A 15,131-nucleotide genomic window follows, 5' to 3' on the forward strand; every position below is an offset into this window, starting at 1 on the left:
AGACTACAGGAAACTTCAGACTCCACCAGGTAGTCTCCCCCACCCCCAATCTGACTTGCTTGTTTTGCAACTGATGGGTATCTTTATAAGATTTGTAAGTAACGTTTGTTTTTCTTCTTTTAATAGAATAAAACAAACGCAATCACTAAGCAAGAAAGGTTCCTCACGAACGTCTAAAGGAAAAGTGTCCCCACAAGAGTCTAAAGGAAAAGTGCCCCAAACCTAAAGGTTTCTGGTCCAGAAGCTGAAAAAACTGAACTGAAAACCTGCATGTTATCAGAAATACTATCAGTGACCAAGGGCTTTCTGTTTTATTGACCTTGTGTCTAACAAGCATCTGTCCTGAAGAGCAACCTTCCTCCAGCCCCAAAGGCTAACTACACACAGCTTGCACATCCGTCACAGTGGTGGACTTGGGCCTTCCAAAGAAGTTAATGAGTCTCTTGAACAGCTGGGACTTGGAAGACTATGAGAAACATCTGCTAGACATGCTTTGTTATTTTGTAAGATCCGATAAGGTCACAGAGAGAACTGCAGGTCTGTTTTCCCTCCTTTCCCTAACTGAAGAACTTAGCGGAAAAGGAATAAATGTGGCTCTAGGGCAGGGTACAATGCTCTTAACTCATGACATAACACAAGACAGAGGGAACCCTAAAGGAAACTAAGGTGGAAGCTGGTACACAAAGCAGACAGTGTGGACTGTGACTGCTCAGTCCGACAGCCAGCTGTACTGTGTGTCTGCTCAGGGTCCTGTGAGAAATCTACTGTTGTATAAACCAGAATTCTGGGTGTCAATCACTTATCTGTGTCTTGAAGAACATGTATGGATAACAGAGTGTCCCTTCCTTCTCCCAGCACTGTCATGGTGGGGGGGTTGTTTGTTTGTCATCTGCTGTTGTGTCTCAAGCTATTTGTCCTTTAGCAGAAACGTGGGAACTGCCTGTGTTTCCCAGCCCAGAGTCACTCTGGCTGGTGTGCAGTTGCCACCATACAAGGCCTTCCCAGTCTTAGCCACTAGAGCTGCTCTGAGTGCCAAAAATAATAACACTATGCTTCTTCCTTTTACGATGTGTAATCATGAGGAAAATTACAAGAAAGAAATGTAAATTGTGTTCATAGTCTCTCAGAGTTGCTGGCTGCAGTCATGTCACATCAGTGGGTATTTTGTGTTCAGTGTGATTGTCTTCTCTTCTGATTATGTTGCCATGGTGCTCCGAAAGCACACGCTTCACCCACCTAAAATACAAAACAAATAACAGCCAAAAAAAAAAAAGCCCATATATTGTGAAAGATACTGAAGTGCCTTGAACAATGAAATGGTTTTAATAAACAGATTTTAAAAAAATAGGACTGACTACATTCTTTATTCCTAGAATTGGATAGGCTCCTTTGTAATACCTAATCTTGACTGTCAACTTGATGACATCTGGAATTAACTAAAACCCAAGCATCTAGCCACACTCATGAGGGATTGTTATTAGATTATGCTTAGATTATTTGTTGTGGAAGATCTATTTTAAATTCATAATCATTGAAGGTCAGAAAACACAACCTTAGTCTAGTCCATACCTTCTGGTGACAGCTCACAGGGAAGAAGGTAAGTTTTTACTTTCTGCCTCTTTGCACTCACTCTCACTAGCTAGTTCGACTGTCCTGTTCCTAACCCATTCCTGCACTGGTTGTTAGAACCCACATCTGGATTACAACATGTACTAAAAACTGACAGTTCTCTAGGACCTCTTTGGGACTCCAACACCAGATGAATCTGCTGAGACATCTAGTTTTGTGGAATGAATAACTCCTGGATTGTTAGCCTTTCCATCAGGAGACAGCCATTGTTTAATAACTCAGACCACAGCCTCTAAACGACTCTAGTAACTACCCTTTTAGTATATATGAGTTCGTTCTATAATTTCTGTTCTTTCAGAAAACCCTGGCTGATCTACCTGAACACAGTACATGCAACTCTTCTGTAAGCTAATTGTAGCAGTGGTTTGGGATTTAGATTTAGCTAGTACTGTGTAGTAGGCATCTGCTTAATATTGACCATGAATTGCACCTGTCTAGTGGATCTCCGTGGAAACGGCCTAAGCACACAGCTTCTATACAGTTACATACTTTATCTGTGAATAGGACTCTGAGAAGCAGGAATACAGAACAGGGAAGGAGGGAGACCCAGTACTTGGATGCCTTCTTGGGGAGAACAGTACAAGGGAAAGAGCACTACAGGGGCATGAATCTCTGAGGGAGCCTGGGAAATACATCTCAAAAGCATCTGCACCATGGAGAAAAAATAGGAAGCACTTGCCTATCATCACCCATTCAAAAAGACAACATGGAGGGCATCTGTCCCCACATTCTTAGTTTACACAAGCATCAGTCACACATAGATCCTGTCTCTTGGATGGAGAACAGGCAGCTCCACACTACAGACCCAAGTGAGGTTCTTCAGGCTGCACCTCAGCAAAGCTGCCCAGAAGCTGCTTGAACCCTATCCTTGGAGCTACTGAGTAAGTGGTAGGGCAGACAGCACTGGGCTGGGGGGTGTACAAGACACATACGATGTTGATGAAGAGTTTGTCAGAGTTATCTGTGCTTCCAGTATGAGTGGATCTAGGTCCAAAATTCAGCTGTTACTGGACAACATGCACATGCTAAGCAGGAGCCTCTGGTTCAGGAGTAATACAGAGCAGAACATCTAGAAGATTTCATTCAGTTTCCAGTCCCTTTAAAGCAAGTCCTGAGCTGGGTTCCTGATGGCCTGCTTTCTCAGGAGCCCCAGATTGTGAACTGCAGTCCTGCCCACCATTTCTGCTGTGGGTGAACAGTTCCTGCACTGGCTTCTATTCTTGGTGTCTGGTTCTAGTCATTCATGATCTCCTAAGGCAAACACTACTGCCTGAATGCCTTGTGCTCTCTCTGTGTGGGGAGGGGGCAATAGCCCAAGTCCCTTCTCCTGAAAACCCTTACCTCTGCACAAGCCTGCTGAACATATATAGCCTGTTTCCATTGGAACCATGACTTCAGGAGGACTGTTCAGAGAGAGACATGTGAGCTATGAGGCTCTGTGGTCACTGAAGCTGCCAAACACATAGATGTGAAGAACAAAAAATGATGAAAGAAATCTTAAAAAACCAAAATCTCACCACAGGTACAGGGGAGGCAAAGGTCACAATACAGAGGTGCATATCTGCTATGCCAGTATGTAAGATCCTGAGACAAGATAAGGTTAATCTGATGCTTTCTTCTGGTCTCCACAGGCAACAGACATATATGTGGTGCACATACATAGATGCAGACAACCATATGTATGTATGTATGTATGTATGTATGTGCACATGTATATACATATACACAGTTTTTTTTTGTTTGTTTGAGACAGGGTCCTGGATGTCCTGGAACTTACTCTGTAGATCATGCTGGCCTTGAATTCACAGAGACCTTTTTTCTGCCTCCCTAGTGCTGGGATTAATGGTATGGGTCACCATGCCCAAAAAAAATGAAATTTAACAATATAACATTTAAAAGATAATTATTGGAGGGGCTGGAGAGATAGCTTAGTGGTTAAGACCACTGATTGTTCTAGAGGTTCTGAGTTCAAATTCCAGTAACCACATAGTGGCTCATAACAATCTGTAATGTAATCTCTTCTCGTGTGTCTGAAGACAGCTACAGTGCTGTCTTATACATAAAATAAATTAATAAATCTTAAAATGCTTGGTAGTAACAAATTTTTGTTGACAGTAACAACACTACTCTTTTCCCTCCTGATCTCTCTCAACATAAAGACTCCAATGTATTTAGTTCACCATATTGAGCAGTTCTCTTCTTGTACCTTTATATAGGTTCTGGGGATCAATTTCAGGTACCCAGGCTTTCATAAGCAAGAGCCTTTACCCACAGAGCTGCCTCATTGGCCCTTGGCAAGAATTTTAATAATTTATCCTTTAATGAGAAAACTCAGAAAAATGCTTGTATGTTCCTGAAATTGAAACCAGGACCTTAAATATGCTGAGCCAGGGCCTGTGCACCAACTCCAATAAAATAGATGCATGCACACATACATACATAAACACATGCATACATACATACATACATACACACATACATACATATACATACATAATCATACATATACATACATATACATACATATACATACATATACATACATAAATATATACATACATATTTCACATTAAAATATATATTAATTTTTAAAAATATTTTTAATTATTTTATATAGCCCAAATCTATTCTTTTTGCTTTTTAGTTCAAGCTTCCTAATGGGACCTAGAGTCCTTGCACATGTGACATCCTAGTGAGCTAGTGTTTCTGCTCAACTAGTCAAGGCTCAGGAGTTCGCAAGAGCTTTGTCTATACAGGTGATCCTATCACTCAGTCAAGCTGCTGGTGATGGATCTCAGTGCCAGTGCCACCCTCCTGCTCTCCAAGGGCACCTCACTCAGAGGCTGGACTCGGGATGAGAATGCCTTTGGTGTGCTAGGTAGTTTTCACTGCAAAATGGCCCTGATTCTTCTCTTAGCGACTGAAGGGAAGGGAAGACCATCTGCCAGACAACACTTTTAAGACTCAGATTATTTTATTCACACTTGATGATTCCAGTATAATTTACTATTTATATCTTTAAGATGATTTTACTTTTGGCTTCCTGATATCTTTTAAGAGCCAGTAATTTTTTAGAGAAAGAACTCCAGCACTGAACTACACTCAGAGGATGTGGCGGGGGTGGGGGTGGGGTAAATCCCTGCAGCAAGGCTTTATAGACCAGACACTCATGAGAAAGATAGATATGACTGATAACTTGGTATTGAGCACAACATCATAAAAGTAGAATAGTTGAGACATGGTGGTTCTTTGCCCATCTGGTACCTCCGCTCACATTGTGTAGAATCGATGGTCTCCAAAATCCTTCCAGGGCTCCAGTCAGTGTTAGGCCATCAATGTGTCTGTGTGGTTCTCCCACAGCCAGCTAGGAGACAGAAAGAAGAGTGCAGGTGTTTGCTGGGAAGAGTGGGAAGTATAAAGAGGAACACAAGGAAGTCCAAACAGAAGATTGAGGTCTGGATGCAGGTCTGATGCTGGAAAAGGAGAGTGGGAAGGAAGGAAGGAAGGAAGGAAGGAAGGAAGGAAGGAAGGAAGGAAGGAAGGAAGGAAGCTGGAGTGGGAAGGGTCGCAGGCAGCAGGGCAAAAGCATGGGCTAGGCTGACAGGAAGCTGAGAATTCAGATTTGCTGCTTAGGCAGGTCCCACCTGCTAGTTGATCCTATGGCATTTTGATATTTTTATTCTTTCAGGTGCTTGTGTGTGTCCATGTGTGTGTGTGTGTGTGTGTGTGTGTGTGTGTGTGTCTGCACATGTGCCAGGGCCTGTTTGTACAAGGTAGAAGACAGGACTCACTTCTCTTCCTTCCATTATGTGGATCTTGGGGGTCAAACTCGTCATCAGGCTTGGCAGCAAGAGCCCTGCCCTACTGAGCCATCTCCCTGGGCTCACAGCATTTAGGATGGACATTCTGGATTTGAGTGACTGGTCTCATTTCCTCACAAAGTATGCTTCCTGAAGGCTAAAACCACATTGGTTTCTGTTTGCTGTTCAATGTACTGGCAATTTTATTTGATTTAGGATCAACGGAGGTGACATGGAAATAAAAGGAAGAGGAGACTAGCATACAAGAGCAAGGTTGTCCTTTAATCAGAACAGTGAATGGCAGAGTCTCTCTGTGAGTGGAAGCCATGTTGGGGCTCGGGGTTCTTAGGCCTTTAAAGGCCTTTTTTTTTTACAAAAATGAGAATTTTATGTAGATTTTTATCTCCAGACCTATAATCTGCTTTTCTAAGCTTTTAAACTTTGGTGAAGTCCTTGTCACACCATTCTTTCCAGGAGTTCTCATGATATGCTGACCCCAGGCCCAGAACTTCCCTGGTTTTAACTGCCCTGTGATATCAACTCTTCTGCAGGAAGTTCCCAGGCTGCCTGAGGCTTTTAGGTTTTAAGCCATTCAGGAAAGATGGTTTGGAAATTAATTTTTTCAAAACTTATTTTTAATGTGGTTCTTAAACACTTTAACCTACCACCCTCCAAAGGTAGTGGAAAAGAAAGGATATGGGGGGGAATGGACATGTTTAGAAAGATTTTTTGGAGCAACTCCCGTTTGTGTTGTCTGGAAATCAGCAGCTCAATTCACAGGTTAGCAGCAGGAGCTCCATCCTCTTGCAAACGCTTCACAGATATACTAGCAGTCTAGTTCAGTAGACTTGGGTTAGGAACAGTGGTGACACACTATAGCAGAGACAGCCAGGCCTCAGCCTCGGCTAGAGTCAGCAGGAGGGACCAACAGGAACACCAGAAGTTCTCAGCTGTGCCTCTCTCAGGGAAGCGAAGAGATGAGACCCACAAGCATTCCACAGCTAACTGTACCAGCAAGCCAAGCTCTGTCTCCTTCACTCGGTGGAGTCCTATTTATACCCTCCAAACATCACGTGTCTTTCACGTTCCTTGCCTCAGCATCCAATCATCTCCAGTCCTTTGAAGCAGCAACAAACTGCTATATACCATCAGAAGTATTTTGGTGCGTTTCTCTCTATGGCATCCCCACAAATGCAGCTCAACTACACAATGTAAGGCAGACCAATACATCCGTGTTGTTTGTTGGGCCCCATTTCGGCCCTGGTTTGGGCCTTGTGGACAAACCCGAGCCTGGCTCGAGTTTCTGCGGCCTTGTGGGAGAGCCTAAGCCTGGCTCAAGTTTTGAGACCTATCTCAGTCACTTCTGTATTGCAGTGACTCAGCAAGACCTGTTTGGCCCCACCTCTGCTCTGCTGTTGCTGATGTAGAGCTTTGCCATTGGCCCTGTCAGTCACCCCATACCTTCCACCACCCTTCCCTGCCCCCTACGGTCATCTCACCCCATCAAAACTCCTCCTCCCTATGCTCTGAGTTTATATATGCAAGAGGTTGATACGTTAAAGTTGAGTTCCTGCTTCAACGAGACTCCTGGCTCAGTGTGTTTCTTTTGGGCCTTTGACATTCACTATCTCTCTCAACCCCAGAGAGACCTGTTAAGACTGGGATTGCTATCTTCTTGCCTGGACCTGCCAGCAAGGAGCCAATACTTGTTAGCAAAGAATCCTTCATCACATGTCATTTCACATGTTTGCTTTAGCAGAATATCCTCTCTCCTGTGTCTGCTTCAGCTAAACACTCCTTCAAGTGTTTGCCCCAGCAAAACACCATCCAACTGACTTTCCAAAGAACCCTTAAGTTTACACTTCATAACTGCATTTTTGTAATTGCTAATACTTAGGATATTTATTTATTTATTACATCATATATGGGGAGGCACACCAAAGCACACATGTGGAGGTCAGAGAATGATTTTCAGGACTCGTGTTGTTATCCCCTTCCAACAGGTGTGTACCAGAGACTGAACTCAGGTAGCTGTTGCTTCCTAGCCCTATAGTCAAGTGTGCTATCTACAAAAAGGAACCAGACGTGGTGGTGCGAATGAAAATGGCCCCCATAGACTCATATGAAGTGTCATTATTGAAAATGTGACCTTTTTGGAGTAGGTGTGGCCTTGTTGGAGGAGTTGTATCACAGGGGGTTGGGTTTTGAGGTTTGAGAAGTTCAAGTCATGCTCAGTGACATTCTCTAATTGCTACCTTCTGATCCAGATGTAGAGCTCTCAGCTGCTTCCTCAGAACCATTTCCTGCATGCCTCTATGCTTCCTGACATGATGATAATGGACTAAGCCTCTGAAACTATAAGCCAAACTAAAATAAATACTTTCCTTCCTAAGAAGTGCCTTGGTCTAGCCAGGCAGTGGTGGTGCATGCCTTTAATCCCAGCACTTGGGAGGCAGAGGCAAGGGGATTTCTGAGTTCGAGGCCAGACTGGTCTACAGAGTGAGTTCCAGGACAGCCAGGGCTACACAGAGAAACCCTGTCTCGAAAACCTAAAAAAAAAAAAAGAAAAGAAAAGAAAAAAGGAGGTGCCTTGGTCATGGTGTCTTTTCACAACAATAGAACATGGACTAAGACAGAGTTGGTACCAGGAGTTGGGGTATTAACGTGACGGGCTGGATCAGGTTTTGGTTTGGAGGAAGGAATTCGGAATACTTTAGGATTTTGGACTAGAAAAGTGATTGAACATTTTAAGCATGGAAAACAGCAGTCTGAGGGTGATTTGAACTGTGGGGGCCCAGCTCAAGAGATTTCAGAGGAGAATGTTAGTATGTGGCCTAGAGACCATTCTTATGATATTTTGGTGAAAAACACTGCTTCTTTTTGCTCTTGTCTGAAAAGTCTGCCTGAGGCTACATTAGAGAGTTTTGGATTAATTGTGTTTGCAAAGGAGATTTTTTTGTTTTGGTTTGGTTTGGAGTTTTTTTTGTTGTTGTTGTTTTGTTTGTTTGTTTGTTTGTTTGTTTTTCAAGACAGAGATTCTCTGTGTAGCCCTGGCTGTCTTGGAACTCATTCTATAGACCAGGCTGGCCTCGAACTCAGAAATCCGCCTGCCTCTGCCTCCCAAAATGCTGGGACTAAAGGCATGTGCCACCACAGTCCGGCCGCAAAGGAGATTTCTAAACAGCCTAGTGTTGACTGTGTCATGTGGTTATTAGTGGCCAGTCCTAGGCAGATCTATAATGAAAAGGAGCAAGCTGAGCAAAGAAAAATACTAAATATATAATTTGCAGAGAAAGGGAGCTGTGTAAACAGAGTAAAGAGAAGCCTGATGCTGAATGGAACAAAGGGAGTGGTGACCTCAGAGTGAGCTAAGCTCCCAACTTGTAAAAAGGAATTAAGGAGAAAGAAAGGGAAACGAAGAAACTCTTAGGGCCAGGTGTAGTGGTGCACACCTTTAATCCCAGCTCTCAGAAGTAGAGGCTGGTGGATATCTGAGCTCAAGGCCAGCCAGGTCTACAGAGTGAGTTCCAGAACAGCCAAACTTCGGCAGTGAAGAAAACCATCAAAAACAGAGAGTTGGCGAAGATGTATTTGAACAAGGGGACCATGTTCCAGGCCTAGCAAGCAGCACAACTTGGTAGCTTCAGCCATGTGATTTTGGCTTTAAAGTCAAGAACACAAGAAAGAAGTTTTAGACTCTCCATCCATGACTAATGAAAGCCTCTGAGGCCAGCCATGTGTCAAGAGCATCCCTCCATGGAGGGCCAGAGAGACCATTGTATTGCAAGACATTTGGGTCTAAATGTAGGATTTTCGGGTCTCAGTTTGAATTTAAGATTAAAAGAACCCCACTGTCCCAGGACACATGGGGGGGGCACATTCCTTAGTCAGAGGACACTTGCTAGATTAACATTCAGAGGAGGAAATGAGAGGTTGATTAACATTCCTCAGACCACAGGGGAGAGAACCCACCTGCAGGTAAGGAGGGCCCAGAGTGTAGATACATACCAGGAATCAGGAAGCTGAGACCTTAATGTAATAAACCTGACACTCCTTGTCATAATCTGAGTCACCTAGGGACTGAACCGGGAAAAGTCAGACTTTGTGGTTTGCCCTCATGAACTGTACTGTACCCATAAATACTGTACTCAGCTCTTGTTCGAGGCTCTCTCTCTTGCCTGCATACGAAAGAGTCCTAGTGCACTAGTTTCATTAAACTGAACCTCATGTGATTTCAGTGAGTCCTGTCCGTGTGCATTTCTGTGGGAGCGCATCCCCTGGTTTTGGATCTTACAGTCCAACAGTATGTAGCTGTGAAGGTGAAGCCTGGATTGCCTAGGAGAGCCCAACATGTTGGAGATGTCAGAGCCTTGCGATACTTGCTGAGGAGAGCTGCTAAGAGGAAATGGAACCAGACCAAGATAGAGAAGTGTGTTTCAGTCAGAAAAGCTGAGAGGAGTTGGAGATCTGAAGAGTGCTTTGCATCAGACATGAAGATGCAGAGTTTAGTGTTTGCCCAGCTAGGTTTTTATCTTATTTTGGTTCAGTATTTCCTCATTCTGCTCTCTTTCCACCATTTTGTAATGTAATTATATTAGTCAGGGTTTTACTTCTGTGAACAGATACCATGACCAAGGCAACTCTCATAAGAACAACATTTAATTGGGGCTGGTTTACAGGTTCAGAGGTTCAGTCCATTATCATCAAGGTGAGAGCATGGCAGCATCCAGGCAGTGAAGAAGAACTTTAGACACTTGTCCCTCTTACCCCCATAGGAGAGGCTGATTAAAATTTCTCAGGTCACAGGGGAGGAAACCTGCCTGCAGGTGGGGAAGACCCAGAACATGTAGACATATTCCACAGGACAGACTAACCCTTGCCACCTACAGACGAGGGAGGTCCTTGCCACCTTGTTCCCTAACGACCAATCAGTGTGCTGGGCAGTGGTGGTGCATGCCTTTAATCTCAGCACTTGGGAGGCAGAGGCAGGTGGATTTCTGAGTTCGAGGCCAGCCTGGTCTACAGAGTGAGTTCCAGAACAGCCAGGGCTACACAGAGAAACCCTGTCTCAAAAAAAAAAAAAATCAATTGGTTTAAAAGTCACACTATTCTGCCAATCATATTATGCCTAATGGCTGCTATCCCTAGAGACTGTATAAATGTCCACTGAACAAGCTGCATGGGTCACCTCTTTTTTTGGGATTCAGGATGCCCCCAGCATGCTGGAACATTAAAAATTCCTCTTACATTTTACAGTGATCTCTTGTCTCCACGTAGTTCACTCGGGGGTTCTCTGGTAAACTAAGGCTCTGCTCGCTAGAGTCTTACATTAGATGTGGAGCTGGAGGAGCTGAGAGTTCTATATCTTCATCCAAAGGCAGACAGGAAAAGACTGTCTTCCAGGCAGCTAGGACAAGAGTCTTAAAACTCATGCCCTCAAGGACACACTTCCTCCAACAAGACCACACCTCGAAATAGTGCCACTCCCTGGGCCAAGCATATTCAAACCACCACAGTAATGTATTTTCTATGCCGTGATATGTTGGAAGTTATGTGATCCACTTTTTTCTTTTGATTTACAGGGGTTACAGTTAAGAGAATCCAATGAGTCTCAGAAGAGACATTGAACTTTGGACTTTTTAAATAATGGTGATACTGTGATAGACTATGGAGACTTTTGAAGTTGGACTAAATGCATTTTGCATTATGATGTGGCTACAAGCCTACAGGAGCCAATGAGTGGAATGTGATGGTTTAAACGAAAATGGCCCCTATAGACTCATACAGAGTATCATTATTGGAGATGTGGCCTTGTTGGAGGAAGTGTGTCACAGGGGGACACAAAAGGAGCTTTGAGGTTTCAGAAGCTCAAGCCAAGTCCAGTGTCACTCTCTCTTCCTGCTACCTGCTGATCCAGATGTGAACTCTCAGCTACTTCTCAGCACCATGTCTGCCTGCACACCAAAATGGTTCCTACCATGATAGTAATAGACTAAACCTATGAAGCTGTAAGCCAAACTCAATTGAATGTTTTCTTTTATAAGAGTTGCTGTGGTCATGGTATCTCTTACAGCCATAGAACAATGACCATGACACCTGGGGAGATTTCCCCTGATTACAGGTACTTACTACATAGGCATAAATAAGTATAAGGGTCCGTGATTCACCAAAGAATAACACCCTGGACTCAAATAGTGTATAAAAGCAAAGGGTGTTTTATTCTGCAAAAGTCCAGCATGCTGGGGTCTCCCGTTCCAAGATGGAGACAATCAAGTGAGCTCGCAGGCCTGATTTAAAGCACATTAGGAGAATTCAGGGGAATGATACATGACCTCTATCATTGACTCTATCTCTAGAACCATTCCAGAACCATTTCTGGGGAAGTCTGGAAACTGCTGCTGACCCATTGTCCTTGCCTCAGGCCAGGTGGCAGGGCAGCTTTGGAGGCCTGGACTTGTTGGACCCTAAGATCCAAACCAGAGGACTCGCTCCCACAGAAACACTCACAGACGGGGGGTTGATGCAAAAGCAAGAAGTTTATTAATACCAGTGCACTGGGGTTCCCCCACATGCAGGCTAGAAGAATCCCAAGCTAAAGCTAAGAGCAGTTTTTATAGGGAGTAGAGGACCCACACAAGAGGGATGTTCCAGGGTCAGAATGGGGACAGGACAAGGGATACCACCCAGCCAGCGCCAGTTTCCAAGGGCAATTTAGTTAAGGTCTCTTTTAGGATTCTGTTCATTCTTTCTACCTGCCCTGAGCTCTGGGGATAGTACGAACAGTGGAGCTTTCAATTAGTCCCCAATATCTCTGACAATCCCTGACTTACCTTAGAAACAAAAGCAAGACCGTTATCTGATCCAATTATCTCGGACACTCAAAACCTCGGGAAGATTTTTCTAATATCTTCTTGGTTACCACAGTAGCTATTTCCTGTTTGGTGGAGAAATCCCCAACCCATCTAGAGATAGTATCTACAAATACTAGAGGGTATCCATATTTTCCTGGCTTAACTTCTGCAAAATTGGCCTCCCAATATATTCTAGGCTTTCTCCCCTAGATATTTTTCCTTGTTTACTCTTGGTCTCATAAGCATTTGCCTGCTGGCATGTCTTACACTGTTATACTATCTCTCTGGCCCAAAACCTGAGGTCTGTTATACATCTTAGATCCCTTGACTGCTTGGATGCGCTTATCTCTCAAGAGTCCACCTGTGCATTTGTCCTAGTAAATCTTTTGCTTGCTTTCTGGGGAGCATAGTTCTCCCTTCTGGTGTGCACCATTGCCCTTTTTTCTCTAGGTAATAGTTGGTAGGGTGGCTAGCAATCTGAGTGCTTTCTTCTTCTGTGTGTTTTAATTGAGGCCATCCCTTAATCTAGTCCCATTCTCTAGTGGGTATCTCTTGCAGGCCCATAACTGGGATAGGCTCCTGCATAGCCACTTCTCGAGCCACTTGATCTGTCTGGTTATTGCCTCAGGCCACTGAGTCTCCTCCCTTCTGGTGTCCTGGGCAACAAATAGTACTCACAGTTGCTGGCTTCATCAGGGCATCCAAGAGATCCAAGATTTCTTCTGATGTGAGCAGTCCTCTCTCTTGGTATATAGCCCTGTGGACATGGGCTGTGGCAAAGGCATACCTGCTGTCTGTGTAGATGTTAATTTTCTTGCCAGCCCCAAGTTCCAAGGCTGCTTTCTGCACCAACAAGGCTGGGGATGGGGAGTAGAAGTTCAGCCCAGATGACATTTGTGCCATCCACCAGAGCAGCACCAGCGTGTCTCTGACCAGCATGGAGAAAACTGCTCCCATCTTGTAAAGCAGGTTGTCTCGGCTCCCAGCAGGGGTCAGTAGGAGAAGCCTTTCTTTCACCCGTGGGTTCTCCTTTTGGGCCAGCTAGTTACAGCCCATTGGGCAGGAGGTGTATCTGGGCCCCCATCCTGGAGAGTAAGTCTCACCCCTACAGAGGGTAGGGACAATCTGGAATGACCATAAATGAATGGGATACCCAGCCCATCTCTAGGTCCACCATTCTTCAGGCACTCCATGAATACATTTGGTACCAGTGGCTCCTTGGAACCAAGATCTTTTCTTGGAAATGGAGCCATCAGCTTGGAGGAGAACCAGGTGTTGATCCCCTGTGTCCACCAAGAGTTGAGTGGGTCCAAACCCTGTCTACCCCAATCACTGTCTTCACTCAGAGCTAATTCCTTCACCATTTGGGGGTGTTTTCCCCAAGGCCTGGGATTTTCTGACCCCAGCTTCCATTTGTTAGGGCACTCTCGGGCTCAGCAGCTGGCTCCTTTACTTGCAATGTGCACACTGCTCCTTGTCAAGGAGTTTTCTATCTCTCTTTGAATGGAGTCTCCCTTCTCTGCTTTCCCTTAACTACTATAGCAGCCAAGATTCTCTGCACATTCCTTTCCTGTCACCTTTCTTTTTCTCATCTCTCTTTCATCTTCTTCCTTTCTCTTTCTCTGCTCTTTTTCTTTCTCCCTGTTATGGTAGACTTCCTCTGCAACCTACACTAAACCTTTTAATGACTTATCTTGCAGTCCCTCTATCCTCTGAAGCTTTTTCCTGATATATACTAGCCTGGTCTAAAAAGGACACAGTGTATACTGACAGAATGCCTCTATGAGCCATTCTAGAAAGGCTGTGGGCAACTCATCTGATCCCTGCTTAACCTCACATGCCTTGGTGAAAATTGGTGGGACCTCATGTGGCCTCCTTGAGACCTGCCAATGGAATCTGATGGTAGGCTTTTAGGTGCCCCTTACCTTCTGCCACATTAAAGTCCCAGTCAGATCTGGTCAGAAGAAACCCACTGTTGACCACAGCCTGGTGAATTGGTGGTGCCCCCATGTCTGAGGGAATATTCTTTCTTTCCAGTATCCTCTATTGCTCTTTGGTCCTAAAGAGCACTCCTGACGGCCAGAACTTATAAGGGTCTTGGGGAAGAAAGGCTTTTATGGGGGAGGAGGGTGTTCCTCTACTAGATTCATCCAGGTAACTATATAGGGCACTTGGTCTGGATGCCTGAGGGATCCTGGCCTAAAGACTCTTTCCTCTACTGCTTTGATCACCTTTACGAAGGTCCCTATGGGTGGCTACCCTACTCCGAAGGTGGGCCATTTGGGGAAGCAGAGAGTAACTAACTTGCCCTTCTTTACTACAAATCAGTATTTGTACCAAAATGGAGGCCTATTCTTTTGGATCTCTGACTCAGGGCAGCCTGTAACTTTTCACACCAGGTGACCTGCCTGCAAGCAGTTTGTCTCAGAGGTCCCGTGCTGGAGTCGCACGACTTGTCTCAGCACTACTCATGTTTTTAAAAAATAAAAAATATATATAACTATAACTCTCAGGTGAATAATCTTAAATTTCTAGTGAATTTTTGCCCGAAATTGGTGCACCTGAAACGGTGATAATTTGAAAAGCTGCAGTGCTACCTGGACCACCATGTTCTTGCACCAGAAGCGGCCAGTGGCCAAAGTCCCAGCAAGCAGCAGGTAGGAAGCCACCAGGGCTGTCTTGTCCCACCACCATGGCTCACGGAAGTTGCCCTTCTCCTCCACCAGGTTCTTAACCACCTGGGCCCAGCCTATATTTTGCAGATGCTCTCAGATTTCTCAGCACCAGCCACAGAGAGCGGGGAGCGGGAGCTGCAACCACTGTGCTGTGGCTCCTCCTTCCCTCCGCTGCT

The 15,131-nt window shown here is 44.7% G+C and overlaps 1 protein-coding gene across 1 annotated transcript in view; it reads left to right on the forward strand.

Annotated features, from left to right (window-relative positions):
- Positions 1 to 1,121, forward strand: part of LOC114628030 (solute carrier family 22 member 21) — a 28,349-nt gene extending 27,228 nt beyond the window's left edge. Inside the window, exon 10 of the mRNA XM_028775983.1 lies at positions 127 to 1,121. Coding sequence (XP_028631816.1) covers positions 127 to 226 — 100 coding nt within the window. The 3' untranslated portion in view covers positions 227 to 1,121. The remainder of the gene's footprint in view (positions 1 to 126) is intronic.
- Positions 1,122 to 15,131: the final 14,010 nt, after the last annotated feature.

This window comes from Grammomys surdaster, unplaced genomic scaffold (assembly GCF_004785775.1).
Source record: "Grammomys surdaster isolate TR1022 unplaced genomic scaffold, NIH_TR_1.0 262, whole genome shotgun sequence".
Lineage (NCBI taxonomy): Eukaryota > Metazoa > Chordata > Mammalia > Rodentia > Muridae > Grammomys > Grammomys surdaster.